Source organism: Arvicola amphibius, chromosome 12 (assembly GCF_903992535.2).
Source record: "Arvicola amphibius chromosome 12, mArvAmp1.2, whole genome shotgun sequence".
NCBI lineage: Eukaryota > Metazoa > Chordata > Mammalia > Rodentia > Cricetidae > Arvicola > Arvicola amphibius.
This window is the reverse complement of record NC_052058.2, coordinates 3,241,259-3,258,051: the sequence shown is the minus strand read 5'-3', so window position 1 is coordinate 3,258,051 and position 16,793 is coordinate 3,241,259. Positions and strand designations below refer to the sequence as shown.

At 49.7% G+C, this 16,793-nt stretch overlaps 1 protein-coding gene across 1 annotated transcript in view; it reads right to left on the bottom strand.

Annotated features, from left to right (window-relative positions):
* Positions 1-2,047: 2,047 nt before the first annotated feature.
* Traf5 (TNF receptor associated factor 5) overlaps positions 2,048-16,793 on the bottom strand; it is a 50,644-nt gene continuing 35,898 nt past the window's right edge. Inside the window, exons 5-11 of the mRNA XM_038349691.1 lie at positions 13,899-14,063; positions 12,819-12,896; positions 12,443-12,517; positions 10,924-11,016; positions 6,279-6,419; positions 4,222-4,390; positions 2,048-2,853 (exon numbers count right to left, since the gene is read on the bottom strand). Of these exons, the coding sequence (XP_038205619.1) occupies positions 2,276-2,853; positions 4,222-4,390; positions 6,279-6,419; positions 10,924-11,016; positions 12,443-12,517; positions 12,819-12,896; positions 13,899-14,063 (1,299 nt within the window). The 3' untranslated portion in view covers positions 2,048-2,275. The remainder of the gene's footprint in view (positions 2,854-4,221; positions 4,391-6,278; positions 6,420-10,923; positions 11,017-12,442; positions 12,518-12,818; positions 12,897-13,898; positions 14,064-16,793) is intronic.

The window sequence follows — 16,793 nt, the reverse complement described above, 5'->3', positions numbered from 1 at the left end:
CTCAAAAACAGTATTTAACGTGTATGGGTGCTTTGCCTGCATGTTTGTTTGTGCACATGAACACAGTGCCCACAGAGGCCAGAAGAAGGTATTGGATCCCTGAGTTACAGGTGGTTGTGAGTCACCATGTGGGTGACTCTGGAAACTGTTCTCTGGAAGAGCAGTCAGCAGTCTTAAGTGCTGAGCCATGTCTCCATCCCCTTGTTTTTATTTTTTCCTTTCTGACACAGGGTTTCTCTGTGTAGCCTTAGCTGTCCTGTAACTCACTGTAGACCAGGCTGGCCTCTAGCTTACAGAGATCCTCCTGCCTCTGCCTCATGTGTGCTGGGATCAAAAGCATTTGTCACCACCACTTGGACCATGTTTTGTTTTTAAGATTAATTTTCAGTTGTGTGTATCTGTGAGCACCTGTGCACAGGTGTGAGTGCAGGTGTCCACAGAGGCCAGAGAGGTCTCCTCAGTTGCAGTCACAGGTGTGAGTGCAGGTGTCCACAGAGGCCAGAGAGGTCTCAGTTGCAGTCACAGGTGTGTGAGTCACCTGCCATGGGCATTTGGAACTGAATTCAGGTTCTCTGGAAGAGCAGCAAGTACTCTTAACCATTGAGCCTTCTCTGCAGCCCCAAGTTCTGTTTCTGGTTAAGTACCCATTGCAAGGTGCACAGCAATCACCCGAGTGAGCTCTAAATGGCCACCGGTCACGGCACGGTCCTTCTGTGCTAAAGAGCCAACTGTGTAAGAGCAAAGGAGACAGCATAGGATGCATTTCAATCAGAGCAGGTTGGCAGGTGTCAGTCTCAGGCTTACTGAGTTGAAAGGACAAATCATGGCTTGTATTTATATCCAGACCCAAGAGACCAGTGGTTCTCAACCTTCCTAATGCTGGACCCTTTAATACAGTCCCTCATGTTGTGGTGACCACCAACCATAAAATCACTTTCACTGCTACTTCATAACTGTAATTTTGCTACTGTTATAAATTGTAATGTAAAATATCTGTGTTTTCCAGTGGTCTTCAGTGACCTCCGTGAAAGGGTTGGCTGACCCACCCCTAAAGGGGTCGCGGCTCACAGGTTGAGAACCGCCACAGTAGACAGACAAAACCCCGGTCATTTCTAGTCACAGAGTACTCAGGACTCTGGCAGGAAACTCCACAAGTTTCTACAAACATCCATTTTCTTGTCAATATATGAATTTAAAAGTTCTCCCAAAAGAACAAGAGTTACTGTTTCACTGATGTTTGGACAGCTGTGACCCACAGCAAATCTCTCACATCTTCTCCATCATAATAAATTTGCTCATCTTCACACCATTATACAAATGTCCTTTGGCTGAGTTTTGTGAAGCCGCTATAGTTGACCAAAGAAGATGGTTTCCATGCGGTCACACCCAATGGAATCCACAATTGGGCTCACTGGGCATGGACTGTCCACACCTTCTGCACTTGGGCTCACTAGACATGGACTGTCTGCACCTTCTGTACTTGGGCTCACTAGACACGGACTGTCCGCACCTTCTGTACTTGGGTTCACTAGACATAGACTGTCTGCACCTTCTGTACTTGGGCTCACTAGACACGGACTGTCCACACCTTCCACACGGGCTCACTAGACACGGAACCCATTTACCAGCTGTTACCTAACTTTGAAAACTGTGCTTACAGACTGCTAGTGACTCTTATAAAATGAGAGGTGACACAATTTCCAGGATTTGATACTTAAGAACTGCACCAAGTACAGCAGGCTGGCTCTAGCTAGAGCACCTGTGCTGACAGGGATGGCCTGCCTGCCTCTGGAAAGATGGGGCCTGGGGCAGGTGTGGAAGTCAATGAGAAATGCCAAAGCATTCAACTGGGATTTTTTTGTTTTGTTTTGTTTGTTTGAGACAGGGTTTCTCTGTGTAGCCCTGTCTGTCCTGGAACTTGGTCTGCAGACCAGGCTGGCCTTGAACTCAGAGGTCCTCCTGCCTCTGCCTTCTGTGTGCATGTGCTGCTGCTGACAGGACCACGAGAGGCACTTCTTTACCATCAGTGAGAGAGGAGTCCCAGGCCTTATTGTCAAGATCATTATACTTTTTCAGAACATATAAAAATATAAATAACAGCAATATTCCAAGAGTTTAAGTTTCAAACTGGGGCAGGATCCAAGAGAAAAGGATAACATTCAGACATTAAAGGCAAAAGGCTGAAACCAAGAGCACGTCTGGTCTAGAGGTCCGGGCTTAGAACACGGTCATCTGCCCCTGCGCTTCCGGGCCAAGGTTTCCTATCAGCTGACATTTACAGATCCTCCAAGTCAGTCAGATCCACGGCCACTTTCAAGAACAGGGTGTCGTCTTTAATGTAGGTGTTCTTGGGGTGCTCCAGGGTGGAATGCGACACAAAGCGGGGGCAGCCGGAGGCAATGTTCATCTCGCCTTCGGGCCGTCTGAAGCTGCTGCTGTTGGGGTCAGCTTTGAACGTCTCCGCAATGTGGTTCTTCTTGCCACTCTGGTCCAGAAGCATCAGGGTCACCCTCTGCCTGAAGGGCCACTGTAATAGCGAGTCAAACTCACCCCTCATGACCACAAAGTACAGGGACAGGTGCGTTCCCTTCCCAGACCCGTCCCCGTTGAGGTACGCTCGAGCGCAGAGCCGGTAGCCACAGCGGCTGGTGTAGAAAGGCTGGCTGAAGACGGACACCACGTGCCCCTCCATGGCCTCCCTCTTCTTCACCTTGTAGTCGGTCACCTTCCAGATGAGCTTGCCGCTGTAGCAGGCGCCCTCCAGCAGTTTGAACCGCTCCTCGTTCTTGTTCAGCTGGGCCTTGTGGATATTAATGTGTGCGTCGTGTTTGCTGGTCTCCCCCTCCAAGACGACTGAAAGGAAACACAGAACAGGAGCTGCAGCACGGGCCTGCTGTCTAACCGCCACCAGCGGAGCACTGGCACGGTCTCCACATGCCCACCGCATACACACGCGCACCACGCACATCGCTAACATTAACTCAGCAGATGCCACACCTGGTAAACTGACACCAACCAAATAAGGTATGTCCTCTTCACCCGATGCTCGAGCGTAAGACACACTGGACATTCACCTCAAGTGAATTCTCACGCGGAGCCTTCTGAATCTTTAACTAGTGTGTGCGTGGGTGTGATATATCTGTGCATTCTTGTATGCATGTGAGGCATGTGTGTGCAGAGGGAGGCCAGAGCGGATGTTGCTCTTGAGTCTTTTCAGCTGGGTCTCTCACTTATCCCGGGGATCCTGTCTCAATCTGCAGAGTGCAGATTACAGGGAGCCCTCAAGCTTACTCAGCACTCACAGGGCTCTAGGGGGCTCTAGGGATTCAACCTCCGGGGCCATGTTTACCCAGCAAACGTTTTCTCCACAGAGCCATCTCCCCAACCCCCACAATGCATTTTACATTAAAAAGCTTTACTATCATCATCATTATTATTGCACGTGTGTTAGGTGCAGGCACGTGTGTGCCATGGCATACTCGTGGAGGTAGCAGGACAACTTTCAGTTTGTTCTTTCCCTCCACCTGTGGGCTCCAGAAATCAAACTCTGGATGTTGTATTTTTGAATGAGCTGTGCCCCGTAAGTCTCGGGCATTGGAATTCTTGGTCTCCAGTTGGTGGTGGTTTGGGGAGAAGGTGTCAGAGGGGAGGTTAGCGCTCTCTGCTTGCTGTTTGTGTATAGAGATGTGAGCTCTCAGCGGCTGCTCCAGCGCATGGCTGCCTGCTGCCTGCTGCCTGCCTGCTGCAGCTGTGCTCCCTGAGTGTTGGTGATGAACTCTGACCCTCTGGAACCCTGAACCCAAACAAACCCTTCCTTCTGTAAGCCGCCTCTGCTGTGGTTATCTTGACGGCACAGCAAGTCACCGCTAAGCCATCCCACTGGCCCTCGTGTGCCTTTCATAGCCAAACCCTCTCCCTGTGTTCTACACCTAAGACAGCCAGTCACCCATTAGCTGTCTCCCTTAGCCTACCATTACTTTCCACGGTCCTTAAGAGTAGCTCCCCGCTCTCGGAACTGCCTTGGCTGTCTCAGTGCCCTGCCTGACTCCCCCACCAGGGCAACCCTCATTCTGGCCTAGGTAGCTAGACCCTCACGCTGCTTCACGAACAGGCTCCCGCCAGTCTGTCCTGAAGAGCTGGGCTCTGACAGGCTGGAGGCGTTAGCTCCCCTCACGGCGGCATGCAGGGGAAGTCAGGAGGGAGAAATGGACCGCCACGCACCTAATCTCTGGTCACTGGCTTCTAGCAGGGTGATCTTTTGTTTCACAGTGTCAACCGCTTCCACCAGGGACCGCAGATCCAGTCTGTTCTGCTGCTGGTTAACCGTCTGCAGCAGCTGCCGCACCTGCGCTTCCAGCCAGGCCGACTTGTCGATGTGGCTGGTCAGAGCCTGGCAGTGCAAAAACAGCATCATACATGGAAATGAGACCATGGAGTCATAACTTGTTAAGATTGGATCTCAGCACACATATTTCACATATAATCCACATTGAAAAGAAAGTGACCCAGGCCAGAGGGAAAATTCAGTGAGCATGGTGATCACCAGCCCCCGCCTTTGCCCCTCCTCCTCTCCCGTCTAAACTCCTCTAGTGAACCTTTGGGCCTTTCTTAATGTGTCTAAAGTCCCCTCTCCACTCACATACATGTTCCTTAGCTGCCACTCCTCTTGCCTTAGCACTTCCTGTCCTGAGACACCATTCTCCAGGTCCCCTCTGTAAGGAAGCTGAGACTGACCAGGCCCCCCTGTTCTGGCCAAGGCAGAGCAGGACAAGGTTTGGGAGAGGCCTACATGCTCTGTGGCTCTTGGATGGAGGGCAGTAATCTGTCTGCCTTGCTCATACAGTCTTAATTCCATCCTGGTGGTCTCCAATTGGAAACAAATCAGGACTAATAGTATGGTAGGTTTCTTTTTCTGGACATGTTCACACATGCACATGCACACATATCTGCACATATATGTACATCACATGTAGAACATGTTCATATATGTGTGCATATATATGTGTATGATTGTACTGAATAACTAGAGATTATGTGTCCTAGATTTTCTGGAACAATATAAATTTCAAATATATTGTCCACATCACATGTCTTAAAATCTTCCACTGGAGAACTTTTATCTATTAGGGACCTGTTCATGATTATCTAACATTTATGATCCACTAAGTGATGTTTTATGCACTATTTTAGTGATTTATTTTTAAAGATTTATTTATTTATTATGTATACAATATTCTGTCTGTGTGTATGCCTGCAGGCCAGAAGAGGGCACCAGACCTCATTACAGATGGTTGTGAGCCACCATGTGGTTGCTGGGAATTGAACTCAGGACCTTTAGATGAGCAGGCAATGCTCTTAACCTCTGAGCCATCTCTCCAGCCCCCTATTTTAGTGATGTTTAATGCATGTTCTTCCCAGGGTAACTAATGATTTTGCTTTGTTATCTTCAGAATGCAGAACCGTTCTCGATGTGTCTCAAGCAGGGTAATATTAACCCAACATTAATTAAAACCCTAATTTTCATACATACAAAAGTATGGTATAAATGTTACATGCTAACATTGGTAAACATACCTGGTCATGAAAGCAATGGTGTCACTGTCAGAGGCAGAAGGCCACAACAGATGCAGTGTTCTTTCTGGTGGGTGCACAGCCACGCAGCAGAGGAGGGGAGAGAGCCTAAGACAAGGTGCGGATGGGGATGGGGCTGTGCCGGGCGCTGCGGGCATCGCCTAACTCTGGCAGCTTTGCTATGCATTCAAAATGGTTTCCATTTAAAAAGTTAAGAGGAAACCCCTAGGAAGGGGTCCAGCCAGCAGTGCTGACTAAAAGCAGGTCACAGTTTTGAATGGAAGAGTCATGTCTCTCCTGAATGCTTTTCCTTGCTTTAAAAGATTTATATTAGGTTTATTGTATTTCATTGTGCTTTGCCTGCATGTATGTTTGTGAACCTTGTATGTGCTTGGTGCCTGCAGAGGTCAGGATTGGTACTGAATCCCCTGGAACTGGAGTCATGGATGTTTGTGAACACCACTATCATGTGTGTGCTGGGACTGAGCCCTAGTCCACTACAAGAACAGCAAGTGCTCTTACCTGCTGAGCCATTTCTCCAGCCCTTCTTTATTTTTTTTTTAATATTTATTTTATGCCTATGTGTGTGCGCCTGAGTATACGTATGTGGAGGCCAGAAGGAAGTTCGGAGCCTCTGGAACTGGGGCTGTAGTGGCCGTGAGCCGCTGAGTCAGCACTTCCAATCCCTGCCACTCACCAAGCCTCACCTGGACGTTTGAGAGGAAACTCCCATTTCTGCCAAACATCTGCGTGAACTGCTTAAACTCCTTTTCAAACTTCTTCACGGTGTCCGCCAGCTGCTGGATCTTGCTTTCTTTCTGTTCGAGGCTCTGATATAAGTCAGAGATCTAATAACAGGCAGGTGAGCCAGGAGAGATGAGTCATTAAGTGCACCCAGGCAGGCTAACGGGGAGGGGAGGGGTGCTTTCTAGAGGGGAAGGATGGGTGTGGTGTGGGTTTCCAGGGCAGGGTTGAGGGCGAAGTCCCCTGTAATTCAGGGAAGTATCTGCAGGTATTCCTCAAAACCAGACCCACGGACTGCTCCATCCTTAACCCACAGGGACGCCAGCCAGTCAGGGGTATCATGTGGCTGAACTCGATAAACTGCCTCCCCGTACTCTTTCTCTGCATGCTGTCAGACAGCCATGATACCTGTTAGCACCCCGCTGGATTTCTACCAGCTCTGTCTCTGCCCTTCGAGTCCTCCAGAGAGCCCCCTGGGGTAACCATCAGCATGCAGGCAGCAAGTGTAGCCGCTAAACTTAGACATCGCATCCTTTGTGCACACATGCATGTCTGCTGCTTCCTCTGCTGTTCTGCACCTCTTCCCTTGAGAGTCTCTCCCCGAGCCTGGACTCAGGCTGCTGGCTCTTTACTTGGGTCCTCACGCTTGTGTGGCAAGTGCTCTTACCCACTCAGCCATCCTGCCAGCCCAGAATTTGCAATCTATTTGAGGGAAACAACCAAAAACCTAAGAGTGCTCCTATTCCGTCTGAATGCTGGGCAGCTTCCATTATACACAGAAAAGCAATTACATCCTCTTCTCACTTTGTCTCATCTGTGTGTTTGTTTGGCTTCTGGTTTTTGAGAGTCTGTGGCCTGGAACTAGCTGTATCACTGAGGATGACCTAGCTTTCTTGCCTCCACCTTCCAAGTGTTGGAATTGCAGGTGCGTGTACCACACAATACACACACACACACCAGACACACACACACACACACACACTCACAAAAGTCTCTGTTTTAGCAATCACAGTCTTCATCGGCTCCCACCTTGGCTGTGATGCTTCCCAGCTGACCCTACCCTGACACCTCCTACTTTCACACAGGAGTGTTCCCTCCACGGAAGCTGTGATCATCTGGATCTCACAGCAACTGGATGGAGCCTGGTACCGGTTGGTGCTGGAAAAATATCTGCTTAGTGGCAAATGTTCTGCAGTTCATACTCCACATCACAACTAACAACACCAAGAGACAAATCTGGTCTTCTGTTTCTCCTGCTTCAACGTCTCCAATGGAAATGGGGGTTCTATAGCATCTGATACCGTTGTGGCTTCACACTCATTTCTAACCAGTGTGCATCCTGTCCAGCAAGGCTGCACAGCATCTAGCTAACCCGTGTGCATCCTGCCCAACAAGGTTGTATAGCATCTAGCTAACCCGTGTGCATCCTGTCCAGCAAGGCTGCACAGCCTCTAGCTAACACGTGCATCCAGCAAGACAAGTACCTGGCTTCCACGAGTGAACTTCCCTCATCCAGAAACCACCTTCTCAGTGCGGTCACTCAAAGGCACAGCCTCTGGGAGTATGTCCTGACCTATGTCACCCACCCAGGTCTTCCCAGTCCCACTGGTACCCACCCTAACTCATCTCTTCCTCTTACAGCTTGCTTCCACTGGTGTTTCTGTCCTTTTCCTCCACTAGAGTGTTACTGCGACTACGTCTCACTTCTTTATTCTCTAAGCCTGCACGATACCTTACGTGGAAGATGCTGGCTATGTGTTTGATGAAGGATGTGCCAATGGCCATAAGGCCCACCTGACAGCCCCTCTCCCCACCCTTGCCTCTAACCTGCTCCCGTTCTCATGGTGCCCATCTCAGCTGAGAACATTCCCAGGTTCTTTGCTTCCCAAGCTTAAAGCACGGCACTTCAACCTCGGAATGTCTCCATGTTATCTGCAGTTCACGGACACAGGGGTGGCCTCTGCCATCGCCTCTTTTAGCATCTCGATTCCTCTCAGTGCTGAAATGCTTGTGTGCCAGGCGCTAGGCCGAGAGTGCAAATACATCCTCTCACTCCCATCTACCACACCTGTTTACAAGTGAGGAAATGGGGCAGGGAAGTGAACTAGGTGGGCGTGCAGCCTGCACACTCAGGCTCCAGCACCCTCACTATCAGCCACTGTTGTGCTATTACCTTTTTGTAAAGGTAATGTTAATAACAGCTATTTGAACGGTAATGCCCTTCTATTACATTTTTAAAAAGCCAAACACCGAAACACATTAGTTCTAACTCTTGGTTCTTAAACCCCTTCTGGAACAAGACAGAATATGCATGCATAAAACAGTAACTGAACACACGGTGTCCAGTATAGTGATACTTTGTTTGTGTTTTAATAAATAAAGCTTGCCTGAAGATCAGAGTGCAAAGCTAACCACACTAGTCAAGCCATACAGGCCAGGCAGTGGTACACACCTTTATCCCAGCAGCCACACTAGTTAGCCATAGAGGCCGGTTGATGGTGGTGCACACCTTTAATCCCAGCATTAGAGAGAAATATAAGGCAAGATGAGAGAGGAGCTCACTCTTTTTCAGTCTGAAGATTTCATAGAGGTAAGAGCTCTCTAGGGGCTGGCTGCTTTGCTTCTCTGATCCTTTAGCTTGAACCGCAGTATCTGTCTCTAGATTTTATTAGTCGTGCTACAGTCCAGCTTTACAGAGAAGGTCACTGCTGTCTTGATTCAGCCTATCAGTCCCCGGACATTCCCGACTCACACTTGGGAATTCAGGCACCCTGCCACTCTGTTTCCTTAAACTACAGCATCCTTTATGCCAGCTTGTCTGGGCACACGCCCTCCTCCTGCACATTCCACTTCCTTAAACTACAGCATCCTTTATGTCAGCCTGTCTGGGCACACGCCCTCCTCCTGCACACTCCACTTCCTTAAACTACAGCATCCTTTATGCCAGCCTGTCTGGGCACACGCCCTCCTCCTGCACACTCCACTTCCTTAAACTACAGCATCCTTTATGCCAGCCTGTCTGGGCACACGCCCTTCTCCTGCACACTCCACTTCCTTAAACTACAGCATCCTTTATGCCAGCCTGTCTGGGCACACGCCCTTCTCCTGCACACTCCACTTCCTTAAACTACAGCATCCTTTATGCCAGCCTGTCTGGGCACACGCCCTTCTCCTGCACACTCCACTTCCTTAAACTACAGCATCCCTTATGCCAGCCTGTCTGGGCACACGCCCTTCTCCTGCACACTCCACTTCCTTAAACTACAGCATCCCTTATGCCAGCCTGTCTGGGCACACGCCCTTCTCCTGCACACTCCACTTCCTTAAACTACAGCATCCCTTATGCCAGCCTGTCTGGGCACACACCCTCCTCCTGCGGTCTCCCTTCAGTGTCAGCCTGGGGAGCTGCAGAGATGGCTCGGTCCTTAAGAACATGTACAGACTGCTTTTGCGGAGGATCCAGGGTCAGCTTCTAGAACCCACACTGGGCAGCTCACCGCTGCGTCTTCTGCAGGAGACCTGACCCCCTCTTCTGCCTCCTCACACACCTGCGCTCATGCCCACACTCGCCACACACACAATTCAAAATAAGACAAATGAAGGTACCCTGTGAAGCCTTCCACAGTTATCCCAGAGTGCCTTGCTGCAGCTTCTGTATCCAACACAGTATTATTGTGTTCCAGAAGGCCCCACCACCTATCAGTTCATATCTCCACGGTTCTTCATGGGGAAGCTGTCTTCCATGCCTCAGTATCCCTATCAGCGAACCCTATACCTTGCATCTACTGTCTATTCAATCAATGGAAAGATGCATAGGAAGAACATTAAGAACCCAGAGTCCCCCGGCAGCAGGCCTGTGACCAGTTCCTGCTGAGTCAGGATTCCTAATTTTCTCCTGGCTGTGACCCTGAAAAGCCCATACCCACTGTGGTGTGGAATTGGACATCACAGAACAATCTGCAGTGGTAAACTCCTCTTTTGATAGTGGGCCTGAAAAGTCTTCCAAAATAGTCCTGTAACATAATTAACTTCTATAGCAACTGCTCCTTAGCGCTAGCCTTTGTAGATACTATGGACGCTCCAGGAACCCTGACAGGCTTTTACAGCTATGGTCAGAGTATGTATGAAGTTAGTCTATGTTTATCAGGTTACAAAGTTTCTCTAAGGCAGCTCAGCTCTACACCAGAATTCCCAAAGCCCACAGTCCTTAGACCATCGGCTACTGTAATGCTCAGATGGATTTAATGGAAAAATAGCAAACAGCTAGTAGGAGCTCCCTAAGGATGAAGGGTGTGCGGACCCACGGTGGAGTGGATAGGCTGTGGAGTGTACGGTAAGCCACCGAGAGTGCTGGCTTGAGATCCAGCCACTTACAGGTGACTAACTTCAGGCTTCTTTGCTCTTAGTTCATCTGCAGGAGACGATGAACCCAAAGAACTCAAAGGCACCTTCCAGCTCAAAGGTTCTGTTACATCAAGGGTGTATCTGGCCAGTAGCAGAAAAGCATGCACCTTTAATTGGCTTACATGGAACCAGAGAGAGTATGAAAAACAGGGTAGCTAAGTGTCAGCATTTCCCTGCCCCTTCCCATGCGGACCCAAGACTCACCTGCTGCTCTAGTTGGAAGTTCTTCTCTAAAACCAGAAGCATGTGGTCCCGTAGGGCTGCCTGCTCATGCTCCTGCAAGGTCCCCCTCTTGCCCTTCAATACGAAGCAAAAGTGAGTCTAGTTATTAAGAAGCTCCCCAAAAGAGGCGGGCGACAGGTTAACACAGAACCTCAGAAACTTTGCCGACTTAGTTTCCCATGCACTTTTTTCCCCCTACAAAGATGCAGGAAAAATGACTCCACTGGGTCCTTTCCCAGCTTTAGAATTCTTCAGCATCCAGAACCAAACAAGTTTACAAGACAAAGAATCATGCTGCTATCAAAACTCTCCTGCTGACTTTCTTCCTGCCTTGCCGCAGGTGTGGTCGCCGCTCAGCTATCCTCATGCATAGCCTGGGCTAGGTCCCCTTCTCCAGAGTGCATTTCCAAGCTGCCCTGCAAGCAGTGAGCTTGCAGCTGGTTCTTAATTCCAGCTTCCAGCTTGCGCAAATGTGTTGCTCTCGGAGTCACACATCTGAGAGAAGGAATGGTTACATCTCCCCTGACTGTTACATTGTTCATTGGCTGACAGGGTCTACTGCTAATACAAGCAAAGGTCCATATTCCCATATGTTTCTAGGCGAACATCCACCCAAAGCTTCCCTTCAGTGGCTGGCTGGCCCCTTGGTAGCTGGATGCTCCAAGGAACGTTCCAGAGAACAACTCCCCTACCCACCCTGGCTCTTGACACTGAGGTTAGCACTAGAACACAGCCCAGTGGGAGGCAGAGCCTGACTGTAAAGTCTTTTCAGTACTAGAAGCAATGCTGCCATAGCACCCGGAAAGGTAAACCCTGACCCTTCCGCAGCCAGCACAACCACCAGTTCTCACGATCTATTTAAAGGCTCCTAATGATATACAAGCTGCCGGTGGTGTAGGGACCAAGTAGCATGCTCCCCATGTGCTCTACCAACTACTCAAGTATTTTTAAAACTAAAATAATGTGCTTATGTTAAAAATAAAAGTGTGGTAATTAGTATATGGGTTATACTCAGCATGATATTTCTATATATATTCTGATTGAATGGAACCTGCCAAAAGGTCCGAAGCAGAGGTCAAACTGTGTTCTCTTTAATTTTTTATGCAACTTATTGAATAATTATTTTAAAGGTGTTTAAAAATATTAAAAATTATTTCAAAACATGATTGATAATCACTTTATTTTAGCAATTCCCCCATACAGGAACAGAACCTATATATGCAAATATGTATGTGTGTAGGGGACTTGCGGGTGTGGGGCCCATGAATCCCACAGCAGCAGAACGAGTCTCCCTACACATCTACATGATCAGACACATGAGCATGACATATACATATGCACATATGCGTGTAGGAGTTCTGTTTCTTTGGAGAGCGCTAACTCTACTGTAGTCCTGAGGTTCTAATGTCCTTCTGCCCTTCCGTATCTTGGATGGAGTTAAAGAATCAACTGAACTCCCCATGACTTAGAGCCGTAGAGATGAAAGTGACCCACACCTTACCTTGACAGTGCAGCCATAGTACTTGAAGGGACAGTCTTGTTCGGCCTCAGGACACACAGTAAGGTGTTCATTCACCTGCAAAATGGGACAGCCTATGCTATGGAAACACATGGATTCTTCAACTGTTGGGTATAAGTAGGGAACCAGGGGTTACTGGGGAGGAAGTGAGGGACAGAAGGAGGAACTCTGGGGTGTGTGTGTGCAGAACTAGGATGCAAACAGAAGGGTGTGCCAGGGATGGCCCCAGAAGACAGGAGTAGAGTCATCACCAGAATCATGCAGCCCTCAGGCCTTTGGCTATGGTTCTCACCAAACCCATACCACAAGGGTTGCTAACCATTTCCCCTACACTCTCCAGGGAGGGCTGTTGACTCACCTCAGTTCTCGGAATAGTCCTCAGACACTTGTTGGGACAAGACACTGGGTACGCAGGACACATGTTTTCCTCATGATCCTGAAACAGTGCGTGGGAAACAAAGCCAAGATCTCTTACCTCAAGGTATTCATACGCGTGCCTCTGGAGAGACATATCACGTGGCTTGCTCTCCATGGAGAGACGCATCATATGGCTTGCTCTCCACAGGAAATTATAGCTCAGTTTCCAAAAAAAGTTTAAAGATGTTTGCTTTCTTGATATAAATTAATTCAACTAAAAAATGAAAAATTTTGAGCATCTAAAAAATCAGAAGGTTTGTGGCTCAGAAAAGGCAGCCTGAGGATCAACCAGCGAGGCTCCTCCGCACTCCTAAAAGCACCTGTGGTCTCTAAGTTGCTGTCCTGCTGCTCCGGCCAAATAGCAGAATCCAGAGAGCAGACATTACCATCACTTCCCCGTGACCCAGGCCCTGCATCTCACCTCCCGTATTTGCAGCAGGGGACCCAATGCTGTCTTCACCCACGATAAATGTGTAGAGTCCCACCAAGTAAAAGGTGTAGCCTTCTCTGCGGAATCTCCAGCCACTCCCTTCTCTCTTCCCCGTTTGAAAACCACCTATCTGCGCGGCCAAGGATGAGCCATCCTTCAGATCTTCCGCCTCTACTTTCAGGACTTCCCACACCAGAGCTCCAAGAGCATAGGCATGTGCCACCTGGTTTGGGGGTGGGGGTCAAACCTATGACCTTATGAATGTTAGGCAAGCATGCTACCGCCTGAGCTCCAGCTCCAGTCCCAGATACAAGACCACTTCTTTTTAGAGATAGGGTCTTGTTTATGCTGCTCAGACTGGCCTTAACGCTAAGAAGCCAAGGAAGAACTGCTCATCCTCCTGGCTCCAAGTGCTGGGATGAGAGGTTTGAGCCACCAGGCCTGGTTTACACCATGCTCAAGATCAAATCCAGGACGTTCTGAATGTTAGCCAAACACCCTATCAGCGGAGCCGCATCCCCAGTCAGGTAAATCCTCTCCTCAGTCCAGATAGGTAAAGAATGGACTTTCAAGTCTCCTGTGAGCTCTCACCTGCAGGTTGGTGACCACCACGCCCCTTTTACAGTAAAGGCACTTTTCCTCTCGGAACCGGCAGTATGCGCTCAGGTGCTCCTTCAGATCTTTCCGGAGCATGGCTTCCCGGCACCTCTCATTAGGGCAGGGCACGGCTTGGAAGGAGCAGTGCTGAAGATGGTCCTGCAACAGCAGCAGCAGCCTCAGAGGCAGGGCCAGTGCAGGGCACAGCTGGGCTGAGAGCCAAGTGCTAGTCGGGCTGGCCTCTCCCCAGCTGTCATGGTGACCCACTGCCTAGGACAAGGGCAGAGAGGCTGCTCCGGCTGGCACTGAAAACTAGTCTGGCTTGTTGGGAACTAGGAGAGGGATAAAGATTGAGTGGGGTGGGGTCTGGGAGGGCTTGCGGGGGCAATAACATGAAACCCGTTTAGAGAGTCCAGTGGCCTGCTCCTGTATGAAGGTGTCAGGTTGTGCGTGTTCTCCCAGCCTTTCCAGCGAGTGTGGCAGGTCTTTGTGGTGTTTCCGTTTCTGTTGTGTTTTTTCCCAGCCACCAATCGGAAGGACAATCAGAAGGGCGGGAGAGAGGAAGGGAGAGAGGGAGGAGAGAGAGAGGGAGGGGGAAGGAGGGGGAGGGAGGGAGAGAGGGACCATGCTGACTCCACAGAAGTGGGGGATGGACTAGAACAGTGGGGGAGACCGGTAGGAAAGAAGGGGGCATGCCGACTATAGAAGGGGGTACAGACTAACAATGGGGGAGACACAAGGAGAGAGAAGACAGAATCCTGGGCAGGAGAAGGATGGTCAGGCTTTGTTTAGTTATCTAATCTGGAATGTTCTTAATTCGGGTACTAGTGAATTGAGGGCGTTCATTCAGCACTTGTCACGCAAGACCCCGAGAACCACCCCACCACTGCCGGTTACTATGACGCTGCTGAGGAACGAGAAGCCATCTCTCCACGTGACACCTTCACACGGCGACCCACTGGAGCCCACAGGCCAGATGTGGCCCCACTGCCTGTCGACTCCGTAACCACCTCTTTTTCTGCGCTGTTGCATTCAATACCGCTATGGCTGGTTTGCTCTGAAGGGTGAGGGAGGAGGAAGTGGGAGCCATGCGGAGCCTGCATTTACTCTCCAGCTCTATGGCTGAGGTGTCAGGTATGGTGGGGCCACACCTTTAACCTTCGGACTAAGTGGGCAAAGGTAGGTGGGTTTCTGAGGCCAAGAAGCCTGGTTTCCATTGGGAGTTCCAGGTTAGTCAGAGGTACACAGTGAGACGATATATATATATATATATATATATATATATATATATATATATATATGGAAGAAAATAAAAACTTAATTACATTTATTTATTTGTGAAGGGTGGGGTGCAGGTGGCATGGTGGTGTGTATGGAGGTCAGTAACAACGGGGGAAAGTTTGTCTCCTTCATGCAGGTCCAGGAGCTGAACTCGGGTCATTAGGCTGAAGCTGGCAGCTTTTCCTGATGAACCATCCTGCCTACCCTCTGGTCAGGCTCTCAGTGGAGGGGCTGAGGAACTGCGCGGATGCCAAGCCTGCAAAGTCTGAGTCATTTTACTGCTGACTCTTTTCAAATTTTTATTTACTTATTTACTTAATGTGTATGGGTATTTTGTCTGTGTTCCATCTGGGTGCCTGATGCCCAAGGAGATCAGAAGAGGGCATGAGATCCCCTGGGACTGGAGTTACAGATGGTGGTGAGCCACCATGTGGGTGCTGGGTGTTGAACAAGGGTCCTCTGGAAGAGCTGATGCTCTTAACCGCTGAGCCACCTCCCCAGTGCCTACTATTAGGTCTTCACAGGAACAGTTGGCCGCCTGTTCCCAAGGGAAAGCAACGGGGTAGTTTTTTCTTTCTCAGCATGAGATTAAAGTTGTTTTCTTTTGCCTTTTGTAGTAAGCAAACTGAAAACCCAGACTAACTTGCGGATAGTCCCCTGCCTCACCTGAACCGTTAACATTCACTCAGACAGGGGAGACCCTCCACCTCACCATACAAGCAGCTGGAGGCGGGAGTGAGAGAGCTCGGCAAACGGGAAGAATGCAGATCCCGATCCTCACAGCCTGAGCTGTGCTCTCTCCAGCTGTCTGTTGTGTGTGCAAGCCCCATTTGTTCTTCTGGCTTGGTGACAACACAGCTGGACAAGAGGCCCCGTCTAGGACTTGTCGTTCAGAGTGAGCCGCAACAGACAGTTGCCGAGAAAACAATACAGTTCTGTGAGCTCCTCCAGGGTGACGAGGAAATCATCTCCATATTTATCATCCCAGTGCCCAGGGTGTGCGTCTGTGTGTGCACGTGCCTGCATGCGCACACATGCGTATGTGAGAGAGGGTGTGTGTGAGTGAGTTTCTGGAGGCTTAATAAAGGGCTGAGTCACCTGACATGCATGTTACAGACTGTGTGGGTATGAGGGGAAAATCTCAGCAGCTGCCAAGCAATTCCCTGGAAGCAGGAGGCGGCTGAGTCACCTGACACCGGGTTGATTAAGCCTGATATGGGCTGTGCCTTCCCCAGCTGGACGAAACTGTATCTTACGGGACTCCACGTCCCTGTACCTGCACCTCCCTGACGCCTCTGTTCACATCTCCACCCATGCCTGACTTGTAGCGCACATCCTGTGTGACCTGACCCAGTGCTCTGCATGGGTCACACGCAGCAGACCAGAGTGCACAGCCCACAGCACCAAGTGGCAGTCAGTGCTTGGAGGGAAGAAGGGTCATGCCTGCTCCACAGTTATGCAGCTCTGCGGGATGGGCTTTATTTCTTTTATTTCTCTCTCTCTCTCTCTCTCTCTCTCTCTCTCTCTCTCTCTCTCTCTCTCTCTCTCTGAGACAGGCTTTCTCTGTGTAGCCCTGGCTGTCCTAGAACTTGCTCTGTAGACCAGGCT